The following is a 27,123-nucleotide window of genomic DNA, read 5'->3' on the forward strand; positions in this document are numbered from 1 at the left end:
TTACTCAGTCATCAACATTTTAATTGATTTCATCATCTCGGTTTGTATGACACATACACAAAGCTCAAGTCTGCAGAATGCTGGTGCTGATGGACGTCAGATCCAATGGGAGTGTATCAAAGTGTAGCATTCCCTTTACATGTGCAAAGCATTTGCAGGAAACCGCTAAAAGAGAGAGTGGTGATGGAACCATAAACATGGAATTCAGGCCTGACACTGACATAAATGAATATAAATTGGAATGCGTAAAATCATTCCTGCTCCCTGTGCAAAAAAAAAAAAAAAAAAAAAATCTTTACTGGCACAGGGTCCTAAAACTGATTTAAACTTGTATAATAGTTGTACATATGATTTTTATCTGTTCCACCCAAACATTTTACATTCAATGTGCCTTCAGGCTTTCATAACAACATTGTTGTATATTTTTGGACTTTTATCTGCAAATTTTATGTACCGCTACTTTTCTTTCATTTGTTCAATTTGTACATATACTGTATCTTTCATATGATTTACATATACATAACTATATATAGTTTTTTTTTTTAAAAAGGGAAGATTGTGCAAGATATATGTACATGTATATCAATAATTTAAAATTGTATAAAAAAATGAAAGAAAATTAAAATGAATATATGTATATATATATATATATATATATATATATATATATATATATATTAAATTAATTTAAAAGATTATATTATATTATATTATAGACGTGTTTTGTCTATTATGTGGTCCTGGAGAGTGTAATCAGTGTAATTGTAGAGTACAGGCATCTTTTGCCTGCAGGGAGTAATCAGCCCTCAATGTCATTTCCTGTCGAACAGTCTCGAGCTGAGTGCGCGACTGCTGCTGTACGAGAGTCCTGAGAGACAGTGCGCGAGGTGAAAACACTGAAGAGCGACCTCAACAACTTTCATCATTACTGGAAATTAGGAGGATTTGAGAGAGAAAAAAACTTTTAATAGCTGTTTATTTCTTGTCTTCCTTTAGTACAGTGAAAAATAAGACTCCACTTTACGATGATTTCTGTCAAGTTTTTTGGCTTTGGGAGAGTTTGAAGACGAAGATAACTTTCTTCGTTTATTCAACGCTGGAGATAACGGTCGAGAATAACAAATGAGGAATAACGAGTGTCAACATTAATGTAAATAATAAAGCAACTCAAATACTTGAAGAGAGAGAGATACATGAAGAGAAAGAAAAGACTTTTCCCCGCGAAACGGGACACTTGAAAGTTTGTTTTGCGCGAGCACTAAAAGATGCATCACTGAAACAACACTGGTACCGAGTGATCATTGCAGGTAAGACGTTTGGACTGTTTGACTTTACATCTGCCTTAGGTTTGTCTATAAATTGAACTGTGGACACGTTCAACAGGTTTGAGTGAGTTTTAGCAGGAGCGTGCAGAGACTCGCCACAGACAAACCACAGCATGAAAACCAACAGAGTCATGTTGTTCTGTGTGCTGATCGTGATTCATACAAGAGTATTATGATTATTCGTATCAGTGGACTTTTTAGTAGTTACGAAGTAACTTTATCATGTCCTGAAGTACATTACCTTAATTTTAGGAGTGAAATGTAAGTATTCATTTAGCACATGACTTTTTAATTAAAGAAGCTCTTGAAATAGCATGTTCACCACAGGAATGCCATGGTCTGAGCATCAAAATTGTTTGTTATTCCTTTATTTAGTTAATGACTTGGTCAAGTCTTTTGTATCTTAGCACACCATACCGTTTCTGGCCATGTTTCTCTGCTTCATTGTGCCATTTGAGTTTCTTCTTCTGCCAAGCATTATTTCCCAAGCCGCTGGTGTTTTTAAGTACTTTGGCCCACTGACATGAGCCAAACAATAGGAGGGAAAAGTGATAGTGGGAACAAGGACAGCTGTGTGTTCGCAGGCTTGAGCCTTGTTTTCATCTGTGTGTTTCTTTTGCAGGGTAATTTCTAGTCACCTGGCACCTGGTTCCAGAACAGATGTCCAAGGAGGACCACAGCCACAGTGCCAACCCGCCCGAACATTCAGATGGAGCCCAACCCGACAGCCGGCCCCTGGAAACTCTCACCGACCCATGCCCAGGTACAACACACACAGCCAGCAGGTCTCTGGATATAACTTGAATATCATTTTTAAAGTCTCCTTGAAATCAAAATTACAGTTCTTCTTTTATGTAATATTGCAGTATTTATTATAAATGATTTATCTGTGCACATCATTTAAAAAAAAAAAAAAAAAAAATCATATGCCCTTGTAGTCTTTAATCAAAATAACTTCCCCTCCATCTTGACTTCTCTGATAATTTTTTTTTTTTTTTTTTTTTTTTTGCGGTGCGAAGGCGGAACGACCTGTCACTCACATGAGAACACAGTAATAGCAAACCACAACCATCCAATCAATTCCTGATGGACAAAATCAAGTCCAAGTCTCTACATGTTTATTTGTTTGAGAAGCCATTTTATTCATGTTGACTTAAATAAGTGGATTGTTGCCATTCGATCACATGCAAAAAGCTAGTAAGTTTCCTCTGTAGGCAGCATTTTATGGCATCATAGGTACGCTTCCGACAGTTTCGCAAGGTAGGTAACTTAATTATACTGCCTGAAGATACCTTTTTTAAACCAAATTACAAGGCAGCATTTCATGTATCCTTCTTGAACACAATCCCAGAATGCATTGCTTTGAGCTTATTGGTTGGGTCCTGTTTTTCCAGGATTCTTTGATGAATAGAAAGTTTAAAAGAAAAGCATTTGTGGAATAGAAATCTTTTGTTACATTATAAATATTTTTACTGTCACTTTTGATCAGTTGAATGCATTCTTGCTGAATGAAAAGACTAATTAAAAAAAAAAAAAAATCTGACCCCAAACTTTGGTATGACAGTGTATGCTAGGGCTGGATCAGTTTTTTTAATCCTGTTAATACTTTCTCCTTAAAAACATACTACCGCATATGTAGTCATGTGACTCCGCCCCGTCCAGTCAGCAGCATGGAAGCAACACAGAGGCGAACTTAAACGCTGAGTCAACACACACAGACAGCGTGTGAGCCCCGAAGTGAGATCTCTTTTGCTTGCGTCCTCACGAAAGTTTGTCAATTGTTTGTTTTTAAAGGCTTGCCAGTTTGAACATTATAGTGATTTTACACCATTCAAGAACAACAATATGGAAAAAACCTCACTTCAGTGCTTGCGAGCTGTTTTCTGTGACAGAGAGCCGAGCCGCGTTGTGTCTCTGACAAGAGAAGCCAGATCACTTTCACTTGTGTCTTTACTAAACTTTGTCAATTGTATGTTTTAAAGGATTAGTTCACTTTAAAAATAAAAATTACACTCTTAGTTGTATATGACTTTCTTCTTTCTGATGAACACAATCGGAGTTATATTAATAAATATCCTGACGCATCTAAGCTTTATAATGGCAGTGAACAGGACCAACGAGTATAATGCTGAAGAAATCCATCCAAAGCAAAACGTATTCCACACGGCTCTGGGGTGTTAATAAAGGCCTTCTGAAGCGAAACCATACGTTTAAGAAAAATATCCATATTTAACAAATTATAAAGTAAAATATCTAGCTTCAGCCAGACCGGCTTCCGTATTCAACTTAGGAAGAAAGTGTAACTAAGTTAAGCTTTTTCGTAAGTTCAGTAGGGAAGGTGTAGGACGTAGCTTAATCATTTTGAACTGCGAGAGGACTTTCTTCCTAAGTTGAATATAGAAGGTGGTCTGGCGGAAGCTAGATATTTAAGTTAATAACTTGTTAAATATGGATTTTTTTTTATTTTTTTTTAACTCTTTCATTAGGAAAAAATATCCCACCTTTTAATAGTCAAGCATATTTACAGTACAAGCCTTGTAAGTGAACTATGAGGGGGGAAAAAAACAATCGTTCATTAATCGTAATCGAGGTAAAATGTTCAATTAATCGAGATTTTGATTTTAAGTCATATCGTCCAGCTCTAGTGTATGCTATAAATAATTTAAAAGTGGCTTGCATTGGCTGTATTAAAATTCCCTTCCATTTCAGGTTCGGCTTATGTAGGCAGTAGACAGCGAGGCAGCTCACTAGGTTTGGAATAGAGCTAATAAGAGTAGACACTATTGTTTTTGTGCTTGGCTAGTGGAAGTCTGCAAACAGAGTTCACAGTGGTAGTGAAACGTTCAGTGATTTGAAAGCTTTGCTTAGATGTGGAATCAAACATCACAGTGAATGGGGTTCAGCGAGCTTTGGTTTGTCAGTAGGGCATTGAGGGACTCTAAATTCCTGAGGAGGATGGGCCACTTGGAAATGCTCTTCAGATCCTCCGGACTGTCCTACTAGTGAGAGGTCAAAGTTCCAGATTAGTCATGGCTCTCTATACAAAGGGCACTGCGGAATATGTGTAGCCTATGTGTGTGTACAACCAAACATGTCCAACTTTGGTCTGGGGGCCGGTGAATGTGTATTCACAAACACACGTGTGCGAACAACAAGTGGCTTTGAGCGCACCACCTCTGCAAACTGCCACAGTCCTCGCCGCAGGAATCAGATCTGCAGGCGGAGGCCTTGTATTTACTGTGGGAGAGGGCAAGTCCTGGCCCAATCGTCCGTTTGCATAACAGTGCTGCAAAAACCAGCGAGCATGTTGATTCCTGTGTGACTGCCACAGCCAATACGCTATGGTGAAATTTGGCTATCAGGCATATATGCCATCTGCCCAATAACTGCTAATTACATTTAGCTTTGAAATGTTCCTAAATATTTGAGGTTTGTGCCTCAACTTGAAGCACGCTCATTTAGACTGCGAGGAATTCTCATCTCGCAGTGTTTAGACATTAAGTTTAAGTTGTTCATACTGGTGTTTGCATTCGTCTAAATTTAAACATTTACATTTTAAACAACGATAATATTGCGATAAGTTTTCTTTTTTCTTTTTAAATTTTTACAGTTAAGTCCAACAGGATCTGCTTTCATAGTCTGAAGAACTCTTTGAAAACACAAGCTTGCATGAGGCTGCCTGGTTACGGATATGGCGCCCGTCCGAGGCTGAACACTGCCTGCATTGACTGGCCTTCTTCAGCTTTAGTGCCATAGTTCTGTGTACAGGCCTGACTCACTATGGGAGATGAACCATCCACACTAACTCCCTGCTCTCCAGAGTGCATGACTAAAGCTGTTTTCGCTAGATACACAGTAGGATTTGCTATTTCGAAAATCTTGATTCCCCCCCCCCCCCCCCCTTTGATTCAGCAAGAATTAAGGCTAAAGGCCTTTTTTGTGTAATTTGAGACTTGACGAACTGCCAACATCTCTGCTTCTGCTTGAATTGAGTTATGATTTGACAGCGATGACAGAGAGATCTGTTTGTTTTTAAGATTTATGAATCCTGTAACAGTTTTTACATAAAGTGCAATGTAAGAGAACTTCATAGATGTGGGAGACTGTGAAGAGGGCAACAGATATCTATGATATCTGTGCATCGTGGTTTGATCATTTTGCGTTATATTTCACAAAACTGTGGTCATTGATGCAGAAAGCAGTTATGTGATGCGGATTTATCTATTTTCATAAATGTCAAAAAAATTGCGCAACCTCGAACGTCTTGATAGACAACATTCTGTACTTAGTAATTTTAATAATCAATGCTATGGTTCATTCATCAAAGAATTACTAAATTATTTCTAAATTACGTTAATACACATTCCGTAGATTGAAGGACCATTTTTATTAGTATTTCTTAAAGGGTTAGTTCACCCAAAAAAAAAAATTGTAATCAATCACTGACCCTCATGCCGTTCCAAACCCTTGAGACTTTCAATGGAGGAGACAGAAATCTCTCAGATTTCTTTAAAATATCTTCATTTGTGTTCTGAAGATGAACGAAAGTCTTACGGGTTTGGAACGTCATGAAGGTGAGTAAATGATGACATTTTGAGGATGAACACATACATTTCCATTCTGATTTAATCTTTCTGAAGCAATCCAGTAAAGTTCTCTAGTGTGAAGTAAATTGCCAAGTGACAACAGTAATCTATGGTCCACTCATGATGTAGCCTATATTCTGACACACTTGAGCACTCTTGTTCAAATGGCTTGATATTCACGCTACATAATTATTTGCAAATGCTCAGCTGGCCTTTCAAGATGTATATTTTGGCTTCTCCTGACATGTCTGAGGCAGATATCACTCGCCGGTCTCCTTTGTGTGAGAAAGTTGGAGGAGATTTCATCATTCTGAAGCGTTGTGGGGTCTGTCTTTGATGCCTGGCCTGATGGTTTTAAGTTGCTGTCGTGAATCTCATGTGGGGGGATTTCTGCAGCTTTCACTTCAGTCATAAATCTTAATGTTAAAATGGTAAAAATTAGCAAAGCGTTGCTCAAGAACATTTGGATTTTTTGACTGAGAGGGTTCAAATGAGAGAGCAAGAGAGAGAGAGAGAGCGCAGATCAATGCTGACCTATGAGGCAGCTGTTGGCCACTCACCAGTGTGTTTGAAACTTCCTGTTCCTTCTTTGGAGCCAGCAGAGGTGCGTGACTTTGCAAAAGTGAATGTTTTTATGTTAAAGAGAACCAGGAGACATGGAATGTCACGCACAGAGATGCCAAGTCCTGAAACAGAGATACAGACCCCCCACTTTCTTCACACTGCTCTATCTCCTCACAAAAACTTTCAAGCACAAGATATAGTGCTGTTAAATCCTCCCTAAAGCCTGTTAAATACCAGACATTTTCTTTTTTTAATGAGCTTACAGTGTTTTTCCCCCTCCTCTATTGTACTTGCTAAATAATCTGTAAATTTGGATAAATTCCAAAACAGTTCTTTGAAGCTTTTTCCCCCAAGCGTGTGTTTTTACTCTTGGCCAGTTTACAAGCCCAGATTAGACTCTATTGTTTCAGAGCCAAGCTTAGTGAAGACGTTACCGTAGTTATCAGCATGTCTCTTCAGAGGATCAGCCACAGACATTTGCTTAATTATTTTCTTTTTGCTCCCCTAATTACATCCCTGAGGGGTCATTGCTATAAAAATTGTGTCAAAGTCATGATGGGCTCACAAATGTGTAACAGGGGAGCATGAATGTGGGCTTTAAATGAGACACTCTGCTTTAATCCATCTGAGATGCTCCACTAAGTGGCACCACCTGTTTCCTGTAGCACTCAGTACAATTGCAGTGTGTTGAGTAAAGTACAGATGAATGTGAATAAATATACAACAGTCATTGAGTTTTTGTTTCAAAGGCCTGGCAAAGACCAACCATAAAGGCCTTTGCACACTGAGTCCGAAATTTGCATGCGAAATTTTCGCACGTTAAAAAATAAATACTACCTCACGTTATGTCAATCACGTTTGCACACTGCCTCCGAAACTTTTGTCCGTCATAAAAAAAAAATTTGGATCAGGTTCGATTTTCTGCGTTTTTCGCATCCGCGGCACGCATTTTGAGAGATGTTTTGACAATTCAGAGCCACCGTACGCGAACGCCAAAATCCCCAATGCCATCTGACAAGTTGATCCACGTCGTCTACAGCACAAAGCAGTAGCACTGTATGACAAACAAAGTGCGAAAAGAGAGTGTGCCAGTATCGCTAGCAAAGCATCAAACTGAGGCACTGACATCCTGAAGTAAACTTTGAAATGCTCAGGATAATCACGCAGCTCCTTGATGAGGTGGAACTCTCCTTCTTCTCTATGCAATCTCAGGATCGGATGTACCCAATATTTCCTCTTTCTTTTTGTCTTTTTAAGAAGAGAGAGGACAACTAAATCATGCTCACTGCTTGAAGACTTCATTTTGTATTATTTAGTGAATTTTTTCGCAACGGATTCATTAATACGCAACGCACTCAGTGTGCAAGGTCTCTGTGCGTGACGAATTTTTAGGATCACGAATACGAAAAAACGCATACGAAAATTTCAGACTCAGTGTGCAAAGGCCTTAAGGATGGAATATAACATGCTTGGTACACATTTCCAGTTGAACAGCAAAAGAATATAATATAGAGAGAGTGCAATGGGTGCTGATATAGTCATCCCAGGGCTCCAGACTAAAGCCCCATTAACACCACCAAGGACACGACGTGACATGATCCCATTCACTTTCAAAGGAGGGCTGGCAACTTCCGGCAACATGAGCAACAGTGACCGTTGGTGACAATGTAGGCGTCAAGCGACATGAGACAAATGTTCATAAATTTTAAGTGTTTTAAGAGTGTGAATTTCGCGAGCGACGACCAATTGGAGTGAAGACTGTGGAGCTCATGTCACCATCTCGAGTGCATGCAAGAGAGGACAGAGTCCCGGAGTGATTTCACTGTTTTATATGATTTGACTCTAACCACATACATGGATATAATAAAATGATTAGTGGAAAAGAAACTGTTGGCGGTCATAGTGAGTTTGATTCATACAATTGATAGTTTGTGTTGTTAATTATGTGATGCAGTGAGCAGTTTAGCACTGCTGCAGTTCATATTACAGGTTCCCCTGCATTATGTTGATTATTAGGGACAAGAAAATTGATTATTTGTCCAGTTCGAATGACATTTTAGTAATTTTTGACAATGCGAGTGAGTTTAATTTGTTGATTGAGCAATTATTAATCTAGTTAATGATTTAATGCACCGAGCATGGCTGTACAACACTCTCCAACAGCAGAATGCTACATTTAATTCTTTCAAGTCTAATTTTTAGATTAGAATGATATCTTAGTTTTATATGTCACTTGTGATTGTATTTTCTAAAGAAATGGTCACAGACGTGCAGTCTACCAATAACATTAGAGCGACAGCACTGGGAAATGCCCACAAGCGTCTTCACAGTACAGAGACTAGCGACATGCAGTGACAAAGAACGGGGCTTAACATTTGAGAGGGGTGGCCCTGGTGAAAATGCAGTTTTTAAATATGCATCATACCATTTAGTTGCGGTCTTGAGCCGTGTATACAGACATTTCTGACCACATACTACACACCTACTCAATAAAATGACAGACTTTAACTTCAGCTCACAGTTGTTGATACTTGCAAATAGGTCCAATGAAAGCACAACTTTACATAACCCATAGCAGCTCACAGCATTTACTGTTATATTTCACATGTTGCATAATGATTTTAGAAAGTGCAATCTTAATTATTATGCAGACATGACACAACACATTAGGAATCTGTCCTTAATGACTTGTTTTTGCCTTCTACAGTGTATTTGCATTTTAACATTTAATCTGGTGTTTAGCACCTTTTTTTCTCGAAAGTGATCTCAAAGCACACCAGTTCTGAATTTAAGGAACGCAGCTTGCAGCGTATGATTCTGTACCCTTCCAATTCCCAAATCTGTATCCCTCTGTTCTCTGTGCCCTGTGGCCAGCACATTGTTCCAGATGCCTGCAGAGCTACAGCGGACTCTGTCTGCCAAACCTGAAGCCGATGATAATATTAGCCTACAGCTGCATAAAATCGACCTCATTTTTATGCCTTTCATTTCATCTGTTCTTTTCTTTTACCTCTCCCCCTTGTTTTTCCCATCCTTGCCCTGTGCTAGCATAATATCACCCTCGGTGGATTTTAAAGAGTGATGGTTTTAATTAGTCAGGGTAATGACAAGTAATTAACTCCCAACACAAGTGGCCGCTGCACTGCTCCTCCAGGCCCGCCTCTGAGATTGCCCGATATTTAACAGTTTTCTTTGTCACGTTACTCCAATATATTTTTCTCCAGGTACACAGAATAGTGAAGTTGCGAGTTTTACACTTCGACTCTGCAAATTATCTCTAGATTGAAAGTGATGTTATTTTCACTGGCACACAAGAGAAAGTACTTTTCAAATGGTGTAATCTCTTGTATTCTATTAAAAACTGAATTTACAGTCATCGCTGTTAGGGGAGGTCTCGTCGAGTCAAAGGAGAAGTTCTGGATCTCAGAGTTGGAGAAAGTTCTAATTCAAGCATGTCTCTCGCCTAGTCTTCAGTTCAGCTATTCCACTGAGACGCATGGGGGTGTGAAATATCTCTAAGTCTCTTGTCAGTCTCTCTCTCTCTCTCTCTTTCTCTTTTGTCTCTTTCTTCTGAAAGAGCATTAGTAGGGGTTGCTGAGGACAGAGCAACTCTGCCACAAAATAAAGAAAGGCTGGGGCTTGAGGGTTGAGAGTATTTCAAAGTGTCCCTGTAAAGCCACATGGCTGCTCAGTCTCTAATACCAGGCCTCATACCTGACTGCTCGAAGATTATAGAAAGTCTCAGTGTGCGCTCCCAGAACTCAGGAGTAAATAAGGCAACACCACAGAAAGGAGAGAAAGAGATTGAGAAAAAGAGGGAGGTGAAGAGCTTCGAGGCAGAGAGAGTGACTCAGATTCAGCCGTGAATAAGTGTCTTGGCCTATTAACCGGCGGATGTTATACACACCCGCAGAACATTGGTCATTCTGCTCACTCTTTAAAGGTGAAGTGTGTCATTTTTTGGATGGTGAAATTGTTCTGTCCCAATTTAATATTCAGAGGAAACGGTTTATAGGTTGATGTCCCCAAAAAATGCAAAATTTTATGGTTGTTTGAGGATTCAGACTCATTGGCTAAATCAATAGTGTGAGTTAGGGATGCGACTGTTTGAAATTGTCATTATTTTTGCAATTCTGTTTAGTGATGCCATTGGTGCAGAAACAACACACTTCACCTTTAACGGGATAGTTCATAAATCATATCATATATTCATATACTCACCTTTAATGTTGTCCCATACCTGTATAACTTCCTTCTGTCGAAGCTAACTTCCTTCCTTTTGTATAAAACAGCAAACAAACAATTTAATGAAAGTCAGTGGGTTTCAGTGTTGTTTTTGATCCCACTGACTTTGCATAGACGGTTTAAACAGTTTTTAAACATTATTCAAAACCTCAATCTTTTGTGTTCCACAGAATAAAAAGACAGGTCTTAATGACATGAATGACAGAATTTAAATTTTTTTGGGTGAACTATCTGTTTAAGAAATAATCACGTGTGCCAACATAATACAGAATATTGCTGTGAACCTTAACTGAGATTGTACCAATAGGATGCTGATGTACATTTTTCCAAGCAGTCTTTACCACAAGACACCTCATTCCTGTTGTCGTGGGAAAAGTGCTATAAAATTTAGGTGGGTTTTTTCCCCCCACAACAGCAAACATTACATGTAGCACAATGCCTTTAATGCCATAAAGTCTTTATGACCATTACTCAGATACTATATTTTTATTCCTATGTTCTTGTGTTGTTTACTGGGAAATGCATGAGCCCTGTTTACAAGTCAAGTTAAATTTCCACACATTTTCTGCCTCTAGGGTCCACACATGTTGCGTGCACAAGTAATGTCCTATATACACACCATAACATTTTGCATACTTTTATTTATTTTTTTTATGTACTTGGCCAGCAACAACTCGTGTGTCTAAAGCACTAGATTGTTAACCCCGAGATCTGATTCACAAAGGCTTTTGCAAACGTGGCATAATTGCTGAGATCATTAAAGTGCCGGTTCCTGAAATTCCTCATTGCTTCAGCCACATAATGTGGAAGGCTGAGCTGAAACTATGATGCCTGCACTGTAAATCTCCCCTGCCTGCTGTACGGCTTGATTATGATGAGGAATTAAAGCTCTGCCTTTGATAACTGCTGGGTTCCAGTTGCTAATGCTCAGTGATCCACAGCAATGGGAGAACAGAAGGAGCTGACGCACGCTTCAGTGCCACAGCGGTATAAAGGCAGACTTCTGTTCAGCAGCGTTACCGAGGCAGGCTTCAGTGGTCTGTGTTTTAAAGCTAAAATGGTTCATAAACGTGATCCCTGTCTGTCCACAGCCCCAGCTCTGCTCTCACACTCACCCACAACAGCTTATAAACTCTCTGAACCCTGCAGGTTTCACTTTCTCATTTTTCTTTTTCTATGTCTTTGTATTGCTTTTCTTTAATAACTGAATGTGTATTATAACACAGCTTTCTGGAATACTTTAATTGTGATTGATCGATCACAGCATTCCATGGTCAAATATGTTTGTATAATGATAGACTTTTTTACTACACTGTGGTCTTTTTTTCCTCCATCAGAACTCAAATAAGTTCATTTATTTTTATTTTATTTATTGCAAAGTAAACCTTTTCTTCCTGATACTGTATATTGACTCAAATTTTAAGGTTAGTTCTGAGATAAGTCATTAGATATGTATTGAAAATGTGTTTCTTGCTTTTTAGGCTCACACATTCTCTGCTGTGGTTAGAGGTTAATTTTTGCGACTTTTGCTGCTGTTATTGTGACTTTTCCTGCTCTGTCAGCAGCTGCTTCCAGATGTGAACTTACCAATTCCAGCTCCTTTATTACTACACAGGCACATACAGGATATAAGGCCTTGGGGTCTGCACTGCACCATATGATGCTTTCAGACCTCAGCAGGCAAAGTGTCAGGGGATATTTCTGCTGCTAACATGAAGTGTTGCAAACACTTTTTTATTTGTCATTGAGGTTGAGGAGGACAGAATGTTGATGTTTCTGTGAGCTATGAAGTCAGGCCTTGACAATTTGTCTGTTGTTGGAGTTTTGGTTGAGGAAATGGGGGGATGGAGGCCCCTCGTGAGTCGTCTTGGTTTGCCTGCTCAGAGGTGAAGGAGTTTAGTAGAGAAAATAAATAAGGCCATCTGGTTACGATGCTGTCGGCAGCTAGATCTGTCTGATGCTGATAGGTCAAGATTCCTGTCACTCAAACTCTCTTTTATTTGTCTTTCTGGCTCTCTTTCTCACTAAGGTCTAGGGACCTTTTATTTTAATTTCAAAAACTACATGTTCAAAACTACACATTTTTAAAATCGACTAGTCTGTGGGTTGCCTGAACAACTAGTCGACAAATTGGTCTTATTTGGTTGGATTTGGGTTGGTTGGATGTTTCTCAGGGGGCGTTTACAATGCATTGTCCAAAGACATCTATTCGAATGCTGTAACTGCAATACTTTAGACTAGATAAAAAAATATGGATCTTTTCTGAGAGGGTTTTATATATCTCACAATATTGCGACTTTATCTCAGAATTGCGACTTTATCTCAGAATTGCGTGATATAAACACACAATTGCAGTTATAAAGTCAGAATTGCTAGATATAAACTCACAATTGTGAGGTATAAAGTCAGAATTGCATGATATAGTCATAATTGTGAGTCATGAAGTCAGAATTGTGAGATATAAGCCTGCAATTCTGAGAAAAAAAGTCAGTCTTTTTTTCCTCAGAATTGGACTTTATAGCTCGCCATTGCGAGTTTATATCTCACAATTCCCAGAAAAGAATTGCGAGAAAAATGTCAGAATTGTGAGTTTATATCTCGCAATTGTGAGTTTATAATTGCACAATTGTTAAATTATAACTTGCAATTTTGACTTTATATCTTGCAAATTCTGACATTACAACTCGCAATTGTGAGTTTATATTGTGAGTTCGGAGTTCTGAGAAAAGTCAGAATTTCGAGATGTAAACTCGCAGCTGTGAGGGGAAAAAAAGTCAGATTTGTGAGATAAAAAGTCACAAGTACCTTTTATATTTTTAATTTAGTGGCGGGAAAAAAAACATTTTACAATGCAAACTGACTAATAGTCATTCATTGGATTACTATTCAATTAATATGCCATCTTGACTCATCCCTGGCAAGGTCATTTCTGTAAAAAGCGATCCTCTTGTCTACAAAATTACGAGATAAGGAAAAAAGAATAAAAATCCCTCAACACACACACAAAAAAGGTAGAAACTGGAGCCTGCCAAGATAAAAGGCAGAGAGTCACTAAAGGAAATAAACGGAAAGCAATGGACTGATGTTCCACAAGAGATGCTGTGTTTATCAGACAGCCAGTAAAGCCCAGCTGGCTTCCATTTGGGTAGGTATGGGACAGAGGCCAGGAAGGAGCAGAGCTCAGTTGTACTCAGCACAGCTAAACACAGCGCTTCTCCTTGCTAAGACCCAGTCCTGACCCTCTTTGATGTCATGCTGCTCTAGCCTTCTCAGACAGTCCTGTATAATTACCAGGCCACATAATAAGACCACTTGGCTCCAGCGCTAACTTATAAAACACACACACACAAACACATGCTGCTGACCACATGTGCTTTCACCGATACGTGAGCAAAGCACACCAACTACAGCGTGTGTAAAGTGATGATCTAGCAAAATAGCTGGTGCAAATATAAACACAAACTGAGCATCCACATTGTACTGTTGTTGCATCAAGACACTTTAGAAATGGATCTGAAAGCAACGCTTTGTGTAATCTCTTTGTAACTTTTATATTCTTTCTCTCTCCTCCTTGTTTGTGTTTTTTGGCCTCAGTAGGGAATGAAACCGGTGAGCAGACAGCACAGAATTCAAACACTCCACCCATGGAAAAGACAGGAGACGTGGAGAATGGCAACAACAACAACAGCCTGTCCCAACCAGACCTCACTAGCACTCCTGGCAAAAGCATAATATGTAAGCATGAAACAATTGGACTACATTACCCAGCAGGCCCTTCACAGTTTGTTTGTGCTTGGTATGTCTGTTGCATTGTTATGGAAACTAATAAAATGATGAAAACGATAAAATGAGAAAATTAGGACTTTAGGGACAGAGATGTTAAGGTCTCTGTTATAAGATAATTTAGTGAACTTGGATTTGTGAGTGAAATGATTTTGTATTGCCTTTTTTTATAGGACAGGAAATGATGTGGGTAAGGAAAGGCTTTGGCATTATCTGTCTATTGTATAGCGGTTCTTGCCAAAGACTCACTGATCAACTCAATGAAAAACACATCAAAGGCCATCTTTTTGCACTTCCTACAGATAAGAATAAGAACAATATTAATAAAATAAAATTTCACTTTAAAAAATAGTGTTTTAGACTTCTAATTCGTGACCAGTGTTTTGATATCTTTTATGATGGATGGATGCATTTTTTTTTTTTTGGCTTCAAAATGTGCCCCCCATCCAGCAAGGATATTTTTAAATATATCTCAGATTGTATTCGTCTGAAAGAAGAAAGTCATATACACCTAGGATGGCTTGAGGGTGATTAAATCATGGGATAATTTTAATTTTTGGGGTGAACTAGCGTTTTAAGTTTATCTTAAGAACATTCTTAAGAAGTATTTTTGGAAATACAAAATATTCTTAATTTTTTCTCTTAAGAAAATTAGAAGAAAATTGCAGTTAAGAAGAATTTTATTCTTAAGAATGTTGTGTGAATTCAGCTCCTCACCTATTTGAGAGCCTCAGCACAATATGTCAGTCCAAGTACACTAACTTCAGGGCCACGGCTCTGACTGCTTATAAAATCTTGAGCAATGAATGTTCTGGAGATGAAGGAGGGTTGCGTGTACCGGTGCTGAGTCCGTAGTGTGTAGATGTAGACTGGGTGTGTACTAGTCAGTAGGCTATGACTAAGTCCTCTGACTAAAGGGTAGATTGTGGATATGTCCTGTTATTGAGTCACACCAGTACCAGTCCCCTCTGAGACAGCCTATCCACCCATAACCTGAAATAACTACATACACTTAATGAGCACACTGACTAATCACACACACAGCTGTGTTTGTGTTTATCTACAGCTCAGTGTATTAAATAAATTCATAAAACAGTACGGTATAAAAAATATTGCTGTAAGAACCCAGACATAGATTCAGTTTGGCAGGACAATGGCAGAGGCTTGCTTCATGTCAGCTGAAGTTGGTTAAGAGGTGCGTGAAATGGCCCATACTTGCCTTATTTACAACTGAGATTTGATATTTTTGGAGGTAGCTAGCTGCTATTGTTGTGATGTTGCCTTGGAAACAGTGCCAGGTGAATTATAGCACTGTGCTTTTGGCAGTCAACGCCAGCTTTCTTACTGCCCTCCAAAGCATATATTGGTGATAGTGTTACATGGTCTTTCATCTTACTTTTCACATTAAACATGGGATTTTGGATTTGTATGATGTCAATTTATTTGAAGTATAATGGGCTGAGTGGTATATACCAGTATATACCATGCAATAGTAGAAATGTGTGACCGGTGGAGATTTAGCTATACCGTGGTAGATATATAGATTTAGATGCGAGAATGACCAAACATGGATGGTGCAAAAATGCACAGCAGAACATGTCCCAAAACAAATTTTGTTCTTAAGAGGTTTTCTTAAGAGCAGTTTTCTTAAATTCATCTCTGATCCAGTGCTACAGTGGCATAAAGTGATAGTTGATTTTCTTTCACTGCAATATATTACCTACTGGTCAAAAGGGAAAATGGATGTTTTATCACAATGGTTCTCAACCACATTCCTGGAGGCCCACCAACACTGCACATTTTGCATGTCTCCTTTGTCTGACACACCCATTTTAGATCTTTGAGTCACTACTAATGAGCTGATAACCCTAATCAGGTGTGTTTAATTAAGGAGACATGCAAAATGTGCAGTGTTGGTGGGCCTTCAGGAATGTGGTTGAGAAACACTTATCAGACATGGACCCCTTTTTATTAAGTATAGTATAGGTATTTCACATATACCTTTTTGCAAAACCTTTGGAGGCCAACATGAACTTATGAATGTATGAATGTACTTATTGTGATCTGAGTTCACTGTTCTAGTGTTTTGTTATGTTAAAGTAAATAATAATAATATTAATAATAATAATAAATAATAATAATAATTATTATAATAACAATAAAGAGGTGTTGAATTTCATTTTGTTGCTTACATACATTACCAATTCAAAAGTTTGGGCTTGGTAAGATTTTTTTTAAGGTCTCTTAGCTCAAAGCTGTATTTATTGGTTCAAAAATACAGTAAATATTATGAAATATTTTTACAATTTAAAATATTTTAAAATGTAATTTATTCCAGTGCATTTTTCAGCAGTATTTACTCCAGTCACATGATCCTTCAGAAAACATATCATTCTAATATGCTGATTTGGTTCTTATTACCAATGTTGAAAACAGTTGTGCTGATTAACACTTTGGTGGAAACTGTGATTTCTGTTTTTTCAGGATTCTTTGATGAATAAAAATTCTGAAGAACGACATTTATTTGAAATAGAAATCTTTTTTAATTAACATTTTAACATCAATTTTTAATTTAACATTTTTAATTAACATTTAACATCAATTAACAGCTTTTCTGTTACTTTTGATCAATTTAATGCATCTATGCCAAACAAAATGTTGTTTTTTTTTTTTTTTTTTGGTGTTCCCAAACCAAATTTCACATTTGCATATAAACTCAAATGTCTGATATAGGATACTATATAAAAATTTTGGCTATTTAAAAGACGTCATGAAAGCCTTAACTTAGCCTCATCATACTGGTACTTTTACCAGTTAGCTGGGGCAAAAAAGCTGACAGTGACTTCCCGTAAATGTTATTCCATGATAATAAATAGATCCGTGCAGGACCCCTAAGAGGCTGTCACAGCCGTGAGTGTGTTTGCACAGTCACAAGTTATGAGAAACTTACTGAGAGAAAGTATGCTAAGGACAGGCCCTCACTGTGTGTGTGCGGTAGGTGAGGTCGTGCTCTGGTTGTCCAGTCCGAGCTGGTGTGCTGACACATTCCAGACACCTACTGCTGCTTATTTACAGGAATAATTGTGCTGGGGCGGCTGCATCCGGGCTCTCTCACCTTCACCTCCTCCTAAAGACCCTTACAGTACATCTAAGCATGCAACCAGCTAGACTTTATCTTGCAGGAAACCAAGGCACCAACTAAAAACAAAATGGGTTGCAGTGGTTGGGAGTGTAGGAATTCTTGGGGAGACTTTGAGAGCGGAAAGGCTTGTAACATGATCTCATTGTCTCTTCACAGTCTAGCAACAGTTAATTATGTTCACATAATTTGAATGGTCTTGAAGGCATGTGTTTAATGGGCATGTGGAATGTGGCCACGCTAACTTGGTGGACGTCGACTTCTCATATGGCAATGATACCAAAAGTGTAGCTCATGTCGGCCCACTCCTACAAATCTGTCACACCTTCGTGCAGTCATAATGTGCAGATTTAGTGTGACGGAACAACTTTACCTGTCTAAAAGTCCCCAGTAATGAGCTGGCCAGAGTGCAGTGGAGACTCTCTACAGGCTGATTCGTGTAAACACTTGGCCAGAGGATCGGGTGTTTAAGACCCCGTGAAGACCCGGTGTTCCGCATCAGTAAGAAGAAAACATAAAAAGGAGATTATGCATCCTGCATTTCTTGGCTGTTCATCCCCTGCACATTTTTTAAAATGCCCATAAAAATGGCAGCATTATGATTGCATAACAGAACGGACAATATGTACAGTTCCACCCAACTTTTTCCCTGCAAAGTGTCTCCCGCGACGCGTCTGGATTTATTTGCAGATGGACCCGTGAGATGTGCCTATTTGGGACTCGTAAAATGTTAAACACTATTGCATCATCAGCTTTATAAGGAGTGTGCAATCCTTTATGGATCCATGTGTGCTTTGAAGCTGGCGGTCGCTTATTTATCTTTTCTGTTTGATTTGATTTTTTTTTTCTGCAAATATCTAAATTTTTTGCTTCTCAACAGTGACGTAGCAAGTATAATTTTTGCTGAAGCAGAAATCAGCGGCTTTTGTTGAAAACAGAAGTGTGAAGATTCAGCGAGGTCCAAGGCAATGATGTCATGGATGTTGCATGCGTGTCTAGACTGAATGCCTTTGACAGGCTGTGAGAGTGCAGAAAGGGCTGTTAAATTCACTTTCCTACTTTGGATCTGTGTCTAGTGTGAGTGAGAAATGAAAAAGAGAGTGAGAACATGGGTTCAGGTTCAGGTCCTCTAGCAGAGTCTATGTTGATGTCATGTAAGTGTAGATTGCTTTTACAAAACCATTTGTTGGTTGTCTTTTCAAAAATGCTCGCTCACAATGCTTGCTGTTTTTTGGCATAAGAAGGTTTAAACTTATCTAGAATATTTCCAACATTATCTAGTTATAGTATCTAGTTTACTTTCCAACATTTGCATTAAAATACACTTAATTCAAGGTTAATGTATTTAAGGCCTTGCAGAAAATCTGAGAAATTGGTCTGAAGAAAGCCCTTTAATAATTAGGATGATTTCTCCTGACCCTGTGTGAACGCCTAAATACTTGACAAATGCGTTCACAGCTGTCACATGTATCCTCTGTCTTGTGTTTTTGGTTCAGTCCTGGTGACCTAGTTTTTCCCCAGTCTGTCTAATTAGTAACATCATTCACCTGTGCCCTGTTAATCACTCCTCATTTGCACTTGTATATATTCCCCCTGTGTTTTTCAGTTCCTTGTCAGATCTCGTCTATGTATTACGTTTATGTTTGTGTATGGACTTGCCTGTGTTACCCTCGTGTGGATATATATATTAAATACTCTGTGTTTTTGAATTCTCCTTTGTCGTGTGACTTACTAACATAACGTTACGTCACAGAAGATCGGACCAACATTATTAATTTTGCGGTGTTTTCTTTTGTTTACTTATTTTCGTCACCATGGACATACCCACTGTTGCCCTGCTTTGCCTGGAGCAGAAGGACCGCTCCCTGGAGTCACACACCAGGGATTTTTTGGAGTTGGCGTGCCTCACACACTATCCTGACCGCTCGCTGACCGGGTACGCCTCCCAGGGAGCGGTCCTCCTGAAGATTTTGCCGCATGTGTGGAGTGTGTGCTCATAAACAACAACTTGGTATTCATCATCGGCCCAGCAGAACCTATCAGCACCGCTCCACCTAACCCGGCGCCAGACGGAGCTAAAGCCTGATTCCACCGCAGACACGGAGCCTGCGCCAGCCATGAGGAAAGTGACAGCGAGCCATGCTGAGTCGTGTTTCACCCCGGAGCCTGAGCCCCATATTATGTCAGACCAGGTGCGCGAGTCGGCAACACCGCCCGTCCCCGAGGGAGTTTTAGTGGAGCTTGAGGACTCGGATGGAAGCCCTGCCCACACTCCTGCCGCTGCGTGTGAGTATAATATGGATCCTGGGAAACTTTTAGGTTGTTTAGAGGAGGATTTAATAGACTGGTTTACAGAGGCTATTACTGCAAATACCCCTGTGTCTTTCACCCCTGTATCTCCTGTGCTCCAAGTATCTCCAGCTCCCCCTGTATCTCCTGTGCCCAAGTATCTCCAGTGCCTTCTGTGTCTTCAGATTGCCGCCCAGCCTCCTTCTCCCCCCTCCTCTATTTGACCAGCATATTTCTACAGCCACTACTCCTCTGGTTCCTGTCTGCCCCTCATCTCCTCAGCTGTCTCCGTGCAGTACTGCGGATTCGCCGTGGGGCTTCCAGTCCCCAGCATGGCCTTGGTGTGAGGATCCCCTGTCTTCGCCTCCAGCCACAGAGCCCCAGACTCCACCTCGGTCCTTTGATCCATCGGTTTCGCCTTGGCTCAATGCGCCCTCAGCTCCACTGTGGCCCGTCATCCCACCCGCTCCACCAGGCTTCCTCGTCCCACCGGCTGCGCCTTGGTCAGGCATCACCCTGGTTCCACCTCGGGATTTCACCTCTGTTGCACCTCTGCCTTCCATCCCTCCGGCTCTCACCGGGCTCCGCCTTGACCGGGCTCCGCCTTCCCTCCAGCTCCTCCGTTATCCTCGGTCGCACTGGCTCCACAGCGGTCTTCCGGATCCCCATCTCCGCCTCTGTCCCATGAGCCGTCAGCTCCGCCTTGGCCCTCCGGACCTTCTGTGTCACCCAGGCTCCGTGTCTCTTCGGCTCCGTCTGGTTCTCCGTCTGGCAGCGTCGCAGAAGAAAGCACCCCTGGTTCGTTCGACCAAGCCTCCTCCATGGCTCGTCCCTGCTGCGCCGCTGCCAAGGAACATCATGCTGACTGTGGACTGGGTCATCATCAGGCCCCTTCTGCTCCTGGCTGTCCCCTGGCTCCTCCCACCCTCCACTCCCCCATGGACTAATTCTGTGGACTTGTTTTTGTTTTGCCCTTCCTCTTCTCCTCGCCCTCCTCCAGAGCCCCCGCCCTCCCTCAGTTGTTCCATTTATATGGCGCGAGGACGTGCCTTACCGGGAGGGGGCGAACTGTCACGTGTATCCTCTGTCTTGTGTTTTTGGTTCAGTCCTGGTGACCTAGGCTGTATCCGAAATCGCCCCCTATACCCTTAAATAGGGCACTATTTTGGGGACAGCCATTTGTAGTGGTGTCCGAAACCATAGTGGACGATGTCAATCCCACAATGCACCGCAATAACGAGTGTACAACCGATGCACACTCAATGGCTAGAGAATACCCATAATGCACTGTGAGAGTCGCGCGCTGAATGAATTCCCGCGTCTCGCCAGGAGATGTCACCCGCAGCTGACTCAATCATCCATTTATTTTCCAAACCGCGCTGGTCCAGCATTATTATACAGGCATAAATTCCTTTTTAATTGATCATTAAATCGTTTAAAAAGTTTGAACATGCTAGTACAACATAAATATTCATTACTACTGGAGCTGCCAGTTTGCTACATTTCAAAAGATTATTAAACAACAGCACAAACTATGCGAAATCGGCAGCCCTTCCGGTGCACTCAGTGTCCGAATTCACTCACTCGTTTCATTCACTCCTTCTAGTGGACTATATTAGTGGAGTAATGTAGGGAATAGTGAATGAGGATAAAGGGGGCAATTTCGAACACAGCACTAGTTTTTCCCCAGTCTGTCTAATTAGTAACGTCATTCACCTGTGCCCTATTAATCACTCCTCATTTGCACTTGTATATATTCCCCGTGTTTTTCAGTTCCAGTTTTTCAGTTTCAGTTCCTTCCGATCTCGTTTATGTATTACGTAACACTTGCCTGTGTTACCCTCCTGTGGATATACAGGTGCTGGTCATATAATTAGAATATCATCAAAAAGTTGATTTATTTCACTAATTCCATTCAAAAAGTGAAACTTGTATATTATATTCATTCATTACACACAGACTGATATATTTCAAATGTTTATTTCTTTTAATTTTGATGATTATAACTGACAACTAAGGAAAATCCCAAATTCAGTATCTCAGAAAATTAGAATATTACTAATGACCAATACAAAGAAAGTATTTTTAGAAATCTTGGCCAACTGAAAAGTATGAACATGAAAAGTATGAGCATGTACAGCACTCATTACTTAGTTGGGGCTCCTTTTGCCTGAATTACTGCAGCAATGCGGTGTGGCATGGAGTCGATCAGTCTGTGGCACTGCTCAGGTGTTATTAGAGCCCAGGTTGCTCTGATAGTGGCCTTCAGCTCTTCTGCATTGTTGGGTCTGGCATATTGCATCTTCCTCTTCACAATACCCCATAGATTTTCTATGGGGTTAAGGTCAGGTGAGTTTGCTGGCCAATTAAGAACAGGGATACCATGGTCCTTAAACCAGGTACTGGTAGCTTTGGCACTGTGTGCAGGTGCCAAGTCCTGTTGGAAAATGAAATCTGCATCTCCATAAAGTTGGTCAGCAGCAGGAAGCATGAAGTGCTCTAAAACTTCCTGGTATACGGCTACGTTGACCTTGGACCTCAGAAAACACAGTGGACCAACACCAGCAGATGACATGGCACCCCAAACCATCACTGACCGTGGAAACTTTACACTGGACCTCAAGCAATGTGGATTGTGTGCCTCTCCTCTCTTCCTCCAGACTCTGGGACCTTGATTTCCAAAGGAAATGCAAAATTTACTTTCATCAGAGAACATAACTTTGGACCACTCAGCAGCAGTCCAGTCCTTTTTGTCTTTAGCCCAGGCGAGACGCTTCTGACGCTGTCTGTTGTTCAAGAGTGGCTTGACACGACAGCTGAAACCCATGTCTTGCATACGTCTGTGCGTAGTGGTTCTTGAAGCACTGACTCCAGCTGCAGTCCACTCTTTGTGAATCTCCCCCACATTTTTGAATGGGTTTTGTTTCACAATCCTCTCCAGGGTGCGGTTATCCCTATTGCTTGTACACTTTTTTTTTCTACCACATCTTTTCCTTCCCTTCGCCTCTCTATTAATGTGCTTGGACACAGAGCTCTGTGAACAGCCAGCCTCTTTTGCAATGACCTTTTGTGTCTTGCCCTCCTTGTGCAAGGTGTCAATGGTCGTCTTTTGGACAACTGTCAAGTCAGCAGTCTTCCCCATGATTGTGTAGCCTACAGAACTAGACTGAGAGACCATTTAAAGGCCTTTGCAGGTGTTTTGAGTTAATTAGCTGATTAGAGTGTGGCACCAGGTGTCTTCAAAGTTGAACCTTTTCACAATATTCTAATTTTCTGAGATACTGAATTTGGGATTTTCCTTAGTTGTCAGTTATAATCATCAAAATTAAAAGAAATAAACATTTGAAATATATCAGTCTGTGTGTAATGAATGAATATAATATACAAGTTTCACTTTTTGAATGGAATTAGTGAAATAAATCAACTTTTTGATGATATTCTAATTATATGACCAGCACCTGTATATATTAAATACTCTTAAATACTATGTTATTTAACTTTAATACATAAAGTAATAATTCTTTCCATTCAACTTTTTTTCCCATTCAACTTTTCAATACTAACAAACCTTTTACATGACACTGTTTCTTTTCATGGCCATAGGCTAAAATTAAATAAAAAATCAGTTGTCATAAAAAAATCTACTATGTCAGTCAAAAATAATTTCAGTTCTACTTGTGTTCTCTGATATACTTTCCTGAAGATCGACTGTAGAAATTGTACAAGAATTGTACAAGTAGGCATGAAAGTCTTTGCAAGACATGTTTAAAGTTGTAGTGTTGTCAAAAGTACTGGTACTTCGGTACCAAGTCGGTACTGAAATTTTGAAAATGTGACGATACCAGCGTTTCTGTAGAACCGGGAGTACCGAGTATCCAGGTAAATTTGGTACCCACTGATAGGGCTGTACCAGTACTTTACATGAATATGACACGAGTGAAGCACAAAGCTTTGTTTACAGAAGAAATAGGCTAATAGGTTAGCTATTAAATGTGACATCGCAGCCATGGAAACATTTTGGTTCATGCCGAATGAGAGAGGTACGTGAGTCCATACATTTAAGCTTTGCCGGCTTTGTATTCTGTTTTGCGAATCGCGATTTGATCACCCGATTAGCAGAGAATTTAACAATATTCCATTCGTTTTTCCACTGAACATGGAAATCTTCCATGTCTTCCAAATCTTCACTCGCGCAGGGGATTATAAACATTTCTTCCTTTGGTTCGGTTTTAATTAGGCCTATTATATTCGCATTCTGTGGTAAAGTAAAAAAAAAAAATGGGGAAAGAAACCATTTTGCTTGCACATCAATTTCTATTTAACATAGTTTGTGCTTGTTATTAGACAGGCGCGTCAAGTTTATTTGTATAGCGTGTTTCACACACGCCAGTGATTTTTAGTTCCGCTTTCTCTGGCAGCGCAAAATCAAACATAGCCTGAATGTCTAAACATAAAACTAGCTCTTCAGACCTTTTACAAGTGTCAGTTGCTTGTAACATCAGGAGATAACATGAAGATATTTTTAAAGAGAAATGGTCTCTTCCCTGCTCGTGTCCCACATCCCTCTCAAAGCGCAGAGTGGCTATATGACATATCTTTGTGTGGAAATAAAAAAATGAATGTTTTTTAGAATAATACTTAACTTTCTTATTTAGGTTACCATTATTTACTGATATTTATTTCATAGTTTTACAGGCTGCAGTGTATTGTTTCACTGAAGGAATAGCTAAAATAAATGCGCACGTCTGTTTCAAAATAGATGTTTGAGCATTTTTTTTTTTTTTTTTTTTTATATTTCAAAATTTGTTTCATTGAGGGGTGTGTGTGTGTGTGTGTGTGTGTGTGTGTGTGTGTGTATACACACACACAAAAACATACTCACACACGCTCCAAATATTTATATGTATGATTACCATCATATTTAATATGTTTTTAAAAATAGGCTAGTTAAATAAAATAGTAAAATAGTTCCAACAGATTTTCCTGTGGTACCGAAATTGGTACTGAGAACCGTAAAATGTTACTGTTATTGGTACCGACTACTGGAATTTTGGTACCGTGACAACACTATAAAGTTGTATTGTGTACACAGAAGCCCCTGCTATGTTTCCATCCACCTATTTTATACACATTTTGGGATATCGCATGGAAATACCAAGATGCGCATAAATTCTAAAAATGCACATAAAATAAACATATGCGCTCAAATTTTTATGTGACGCATAACATAAACGCCTGAACTATGATGGAAACGCTTCTACCGAATAAATGATGCACATAAAAAAAAGAGATATGTGACTTTGCAATGGGACGGCATTATTGGACCAACCAGCCGACCGATCTCGTTGCACAGCACAGCAAAGTGGTTCGGTATAATTCCCTCCCAAGCGTTCACAACCACCATTTGCATCTGAATGCAAGATAACATGACAGCGTTTATTGTGTTTCATCTGTGCGCTCTGAGGCACAAATAATTTATTATATACGAAAATTATTAGATACAACAGCTTCTACTGCAGCAACTTCCATTTTTCTTAGTGATATTTAGCACCAGTTTATCAGGAAGTGACGATTTTGTTCTCTTCGGCTCACTGGATGGAAACGCTGCTTTATTTGCAAGTGTTTTATGCGATATCCAAATTTGCATGTGAGAAGGAATAGCGACTGTAGAAAGCAAAAGCCGAATCCTGGACATTTTGGGAGATTTAGAAATCCAGGCCGGACACATTTTTTTAGGTCCAAAAAGAGGACATGTCCGGGAAAAAGAGGACGTATGGTCACCCTACGTAAGATGTGTTCTTTTGTTCCAAAACCAATGAAGTGAAAGGCATCTGGCCTGAAACTCTCTCACACTGGCCCTGGACCACTGGGTCATCCTTATTATTGAGCCCTGGGATGAATTTAAAGAATTTTCTTTAGGAAAAAGGCAAGTGTCATCTGCCCATGAAGTCAGGTTTTAAACTCTCCATGTATGATAAAATTACATAATGACTGTAATCAGTACTGACAGTCTAGACTCTAGTGTTTAGTTTGTTTAGAGTATACACATACTTAAAGACCCACAATACACTCACTCATCTCCCTCATACATCAGCAGAAGCACTTCGAGATATTTATTTTTTCAGTGCGTTCCCTCTGAATCTATTACATGAACTTACCGCTCTCCTGATTGTCAGAACGCCAACTACGAAAATGATGACTGGGGAAGGCCATATAATGTAAAGACAGGGAAAACTGCTTCTGAGATGAAGAGATGGCTTGATAAGAATTGAATTTGGTCAGAGAATAGTCTCATTGCATATCCCACCTCTCTCTGTCCTATTCTGGCTTTTTCAGTGAATTTTTCAGCTTCAGCAGAGCTTAAAACTCAGTTCCTGTGTCTCACTCATCGCATCATCTATTATCAGAGTTCTGAGGGGCCGGCATCAGGGGAAATAAACGTCTTAAAGGAAGAGGGGGGAAATGCTGGCTTAAATTACAGCTTTAAAATTCTCTGATTAGAGTCTTCATCGCTGGAGATTGTCATTGAAATGAGCTCAGGCAGAACAGGATTAAAGACTACTAAAGACTACTACTACTCTCTCTTGTGAACCTACTAGATGCTGTTTTTTTTTTTTGATGCCACCCTGTAAAATCTGGCTCTGTTTCTCAAAGAGCCGTATCATTTATCCCTTGCCACATTTGGATGTTTTCTTTTTCTTTTCAGCTTTGACAAAAGACATCCTTGTTTGGAAAGTAGGGGATTTCCATCTAAACGGTGTGAGAAGCCATCTGTCCTACACATAATTTCTAAGAAAAGATGATCATTTATGCGTTTAATAGTTTTTTCTTGAAGATTTCTTGTGTTTGCGTTTTCATTTTGTATTAATGAGAAATTGCTGACTCACTGGCTTCTGCGACCCTGTGGGCTTAAAACAGAAGGTGGTGTTACTCGCAGCTGTTTGGGGCAGCGGGGGACTTTAAATGAGGTGTTACGGGAAGCCTGGGGCCCTGGGCAGGGAATCTAAGATGTGATAATGCAGCTGACGTCTGGGGGTCTCAGGGGCCCAGAGAGGCTTGTGTTCAGATGATATGGGTCCTGAGTGATTCTAGACCCCTAAAGAAACTTGACATCTCAGGGCGAAATTGTGCATTTTAGACAAGGACAGAATAGGTGATGCTGAGAGCTGTTGGTCCATATGCTACAGTAAAT

At 39.9% G+C, this 27,123-nt stretch overlaps 1 protein-coding gene across 2 annotated transcripts in view; it reads left to right on the top strand.

The window, feature by feature from the left end:
* The first annotated feature begins 829 nt into the window (after positions 1–829).
* Positions 830–27,123, top strand: part of mdfi (MyoD family inhibitor) — a 34,041-nt gene continuing 7,747 nt past the window's right edge. The window contains exons 1-3 of one of the 2 annotated variants that reach the window (XM_051913477.1): positions 830–1,307; positions 1,948–2,088; positions 14,318–14,455. In XM_051913477.1, the coding sequence (XP_051769437.1) occupies positions 1,986–2,088; positions 14,318–14,455 (241 nt within the window). In that variant the 5' untranslated portion in view covers positions 830–1,307; positions 1,948–1,985. Of the gene's footprint in view, positions 1,308–1,947; positions 2,089–14,314; positions 14,456–27,123 lie in introns of both variants that reach the window. The other variant, XM_051913475.1, reaches the window with a different exon arrangement.

The sequence above is a fragment of the Ctenopharyngodon idella genome, chromosome 11, assembly GCF_019924925.1.
Source record: "Ctenopharyngodon idella isolate HZGC_01 chromosome 11, HZGC01, whole genome shotgun sequence".
Lineage (NCBI taxonomy): Eukaryota > Metazoa > Chordata > Actinopteri > Cypriniformes > Xenocyprididae > Ctenopharyngodon > Ctenopharyngodon idella.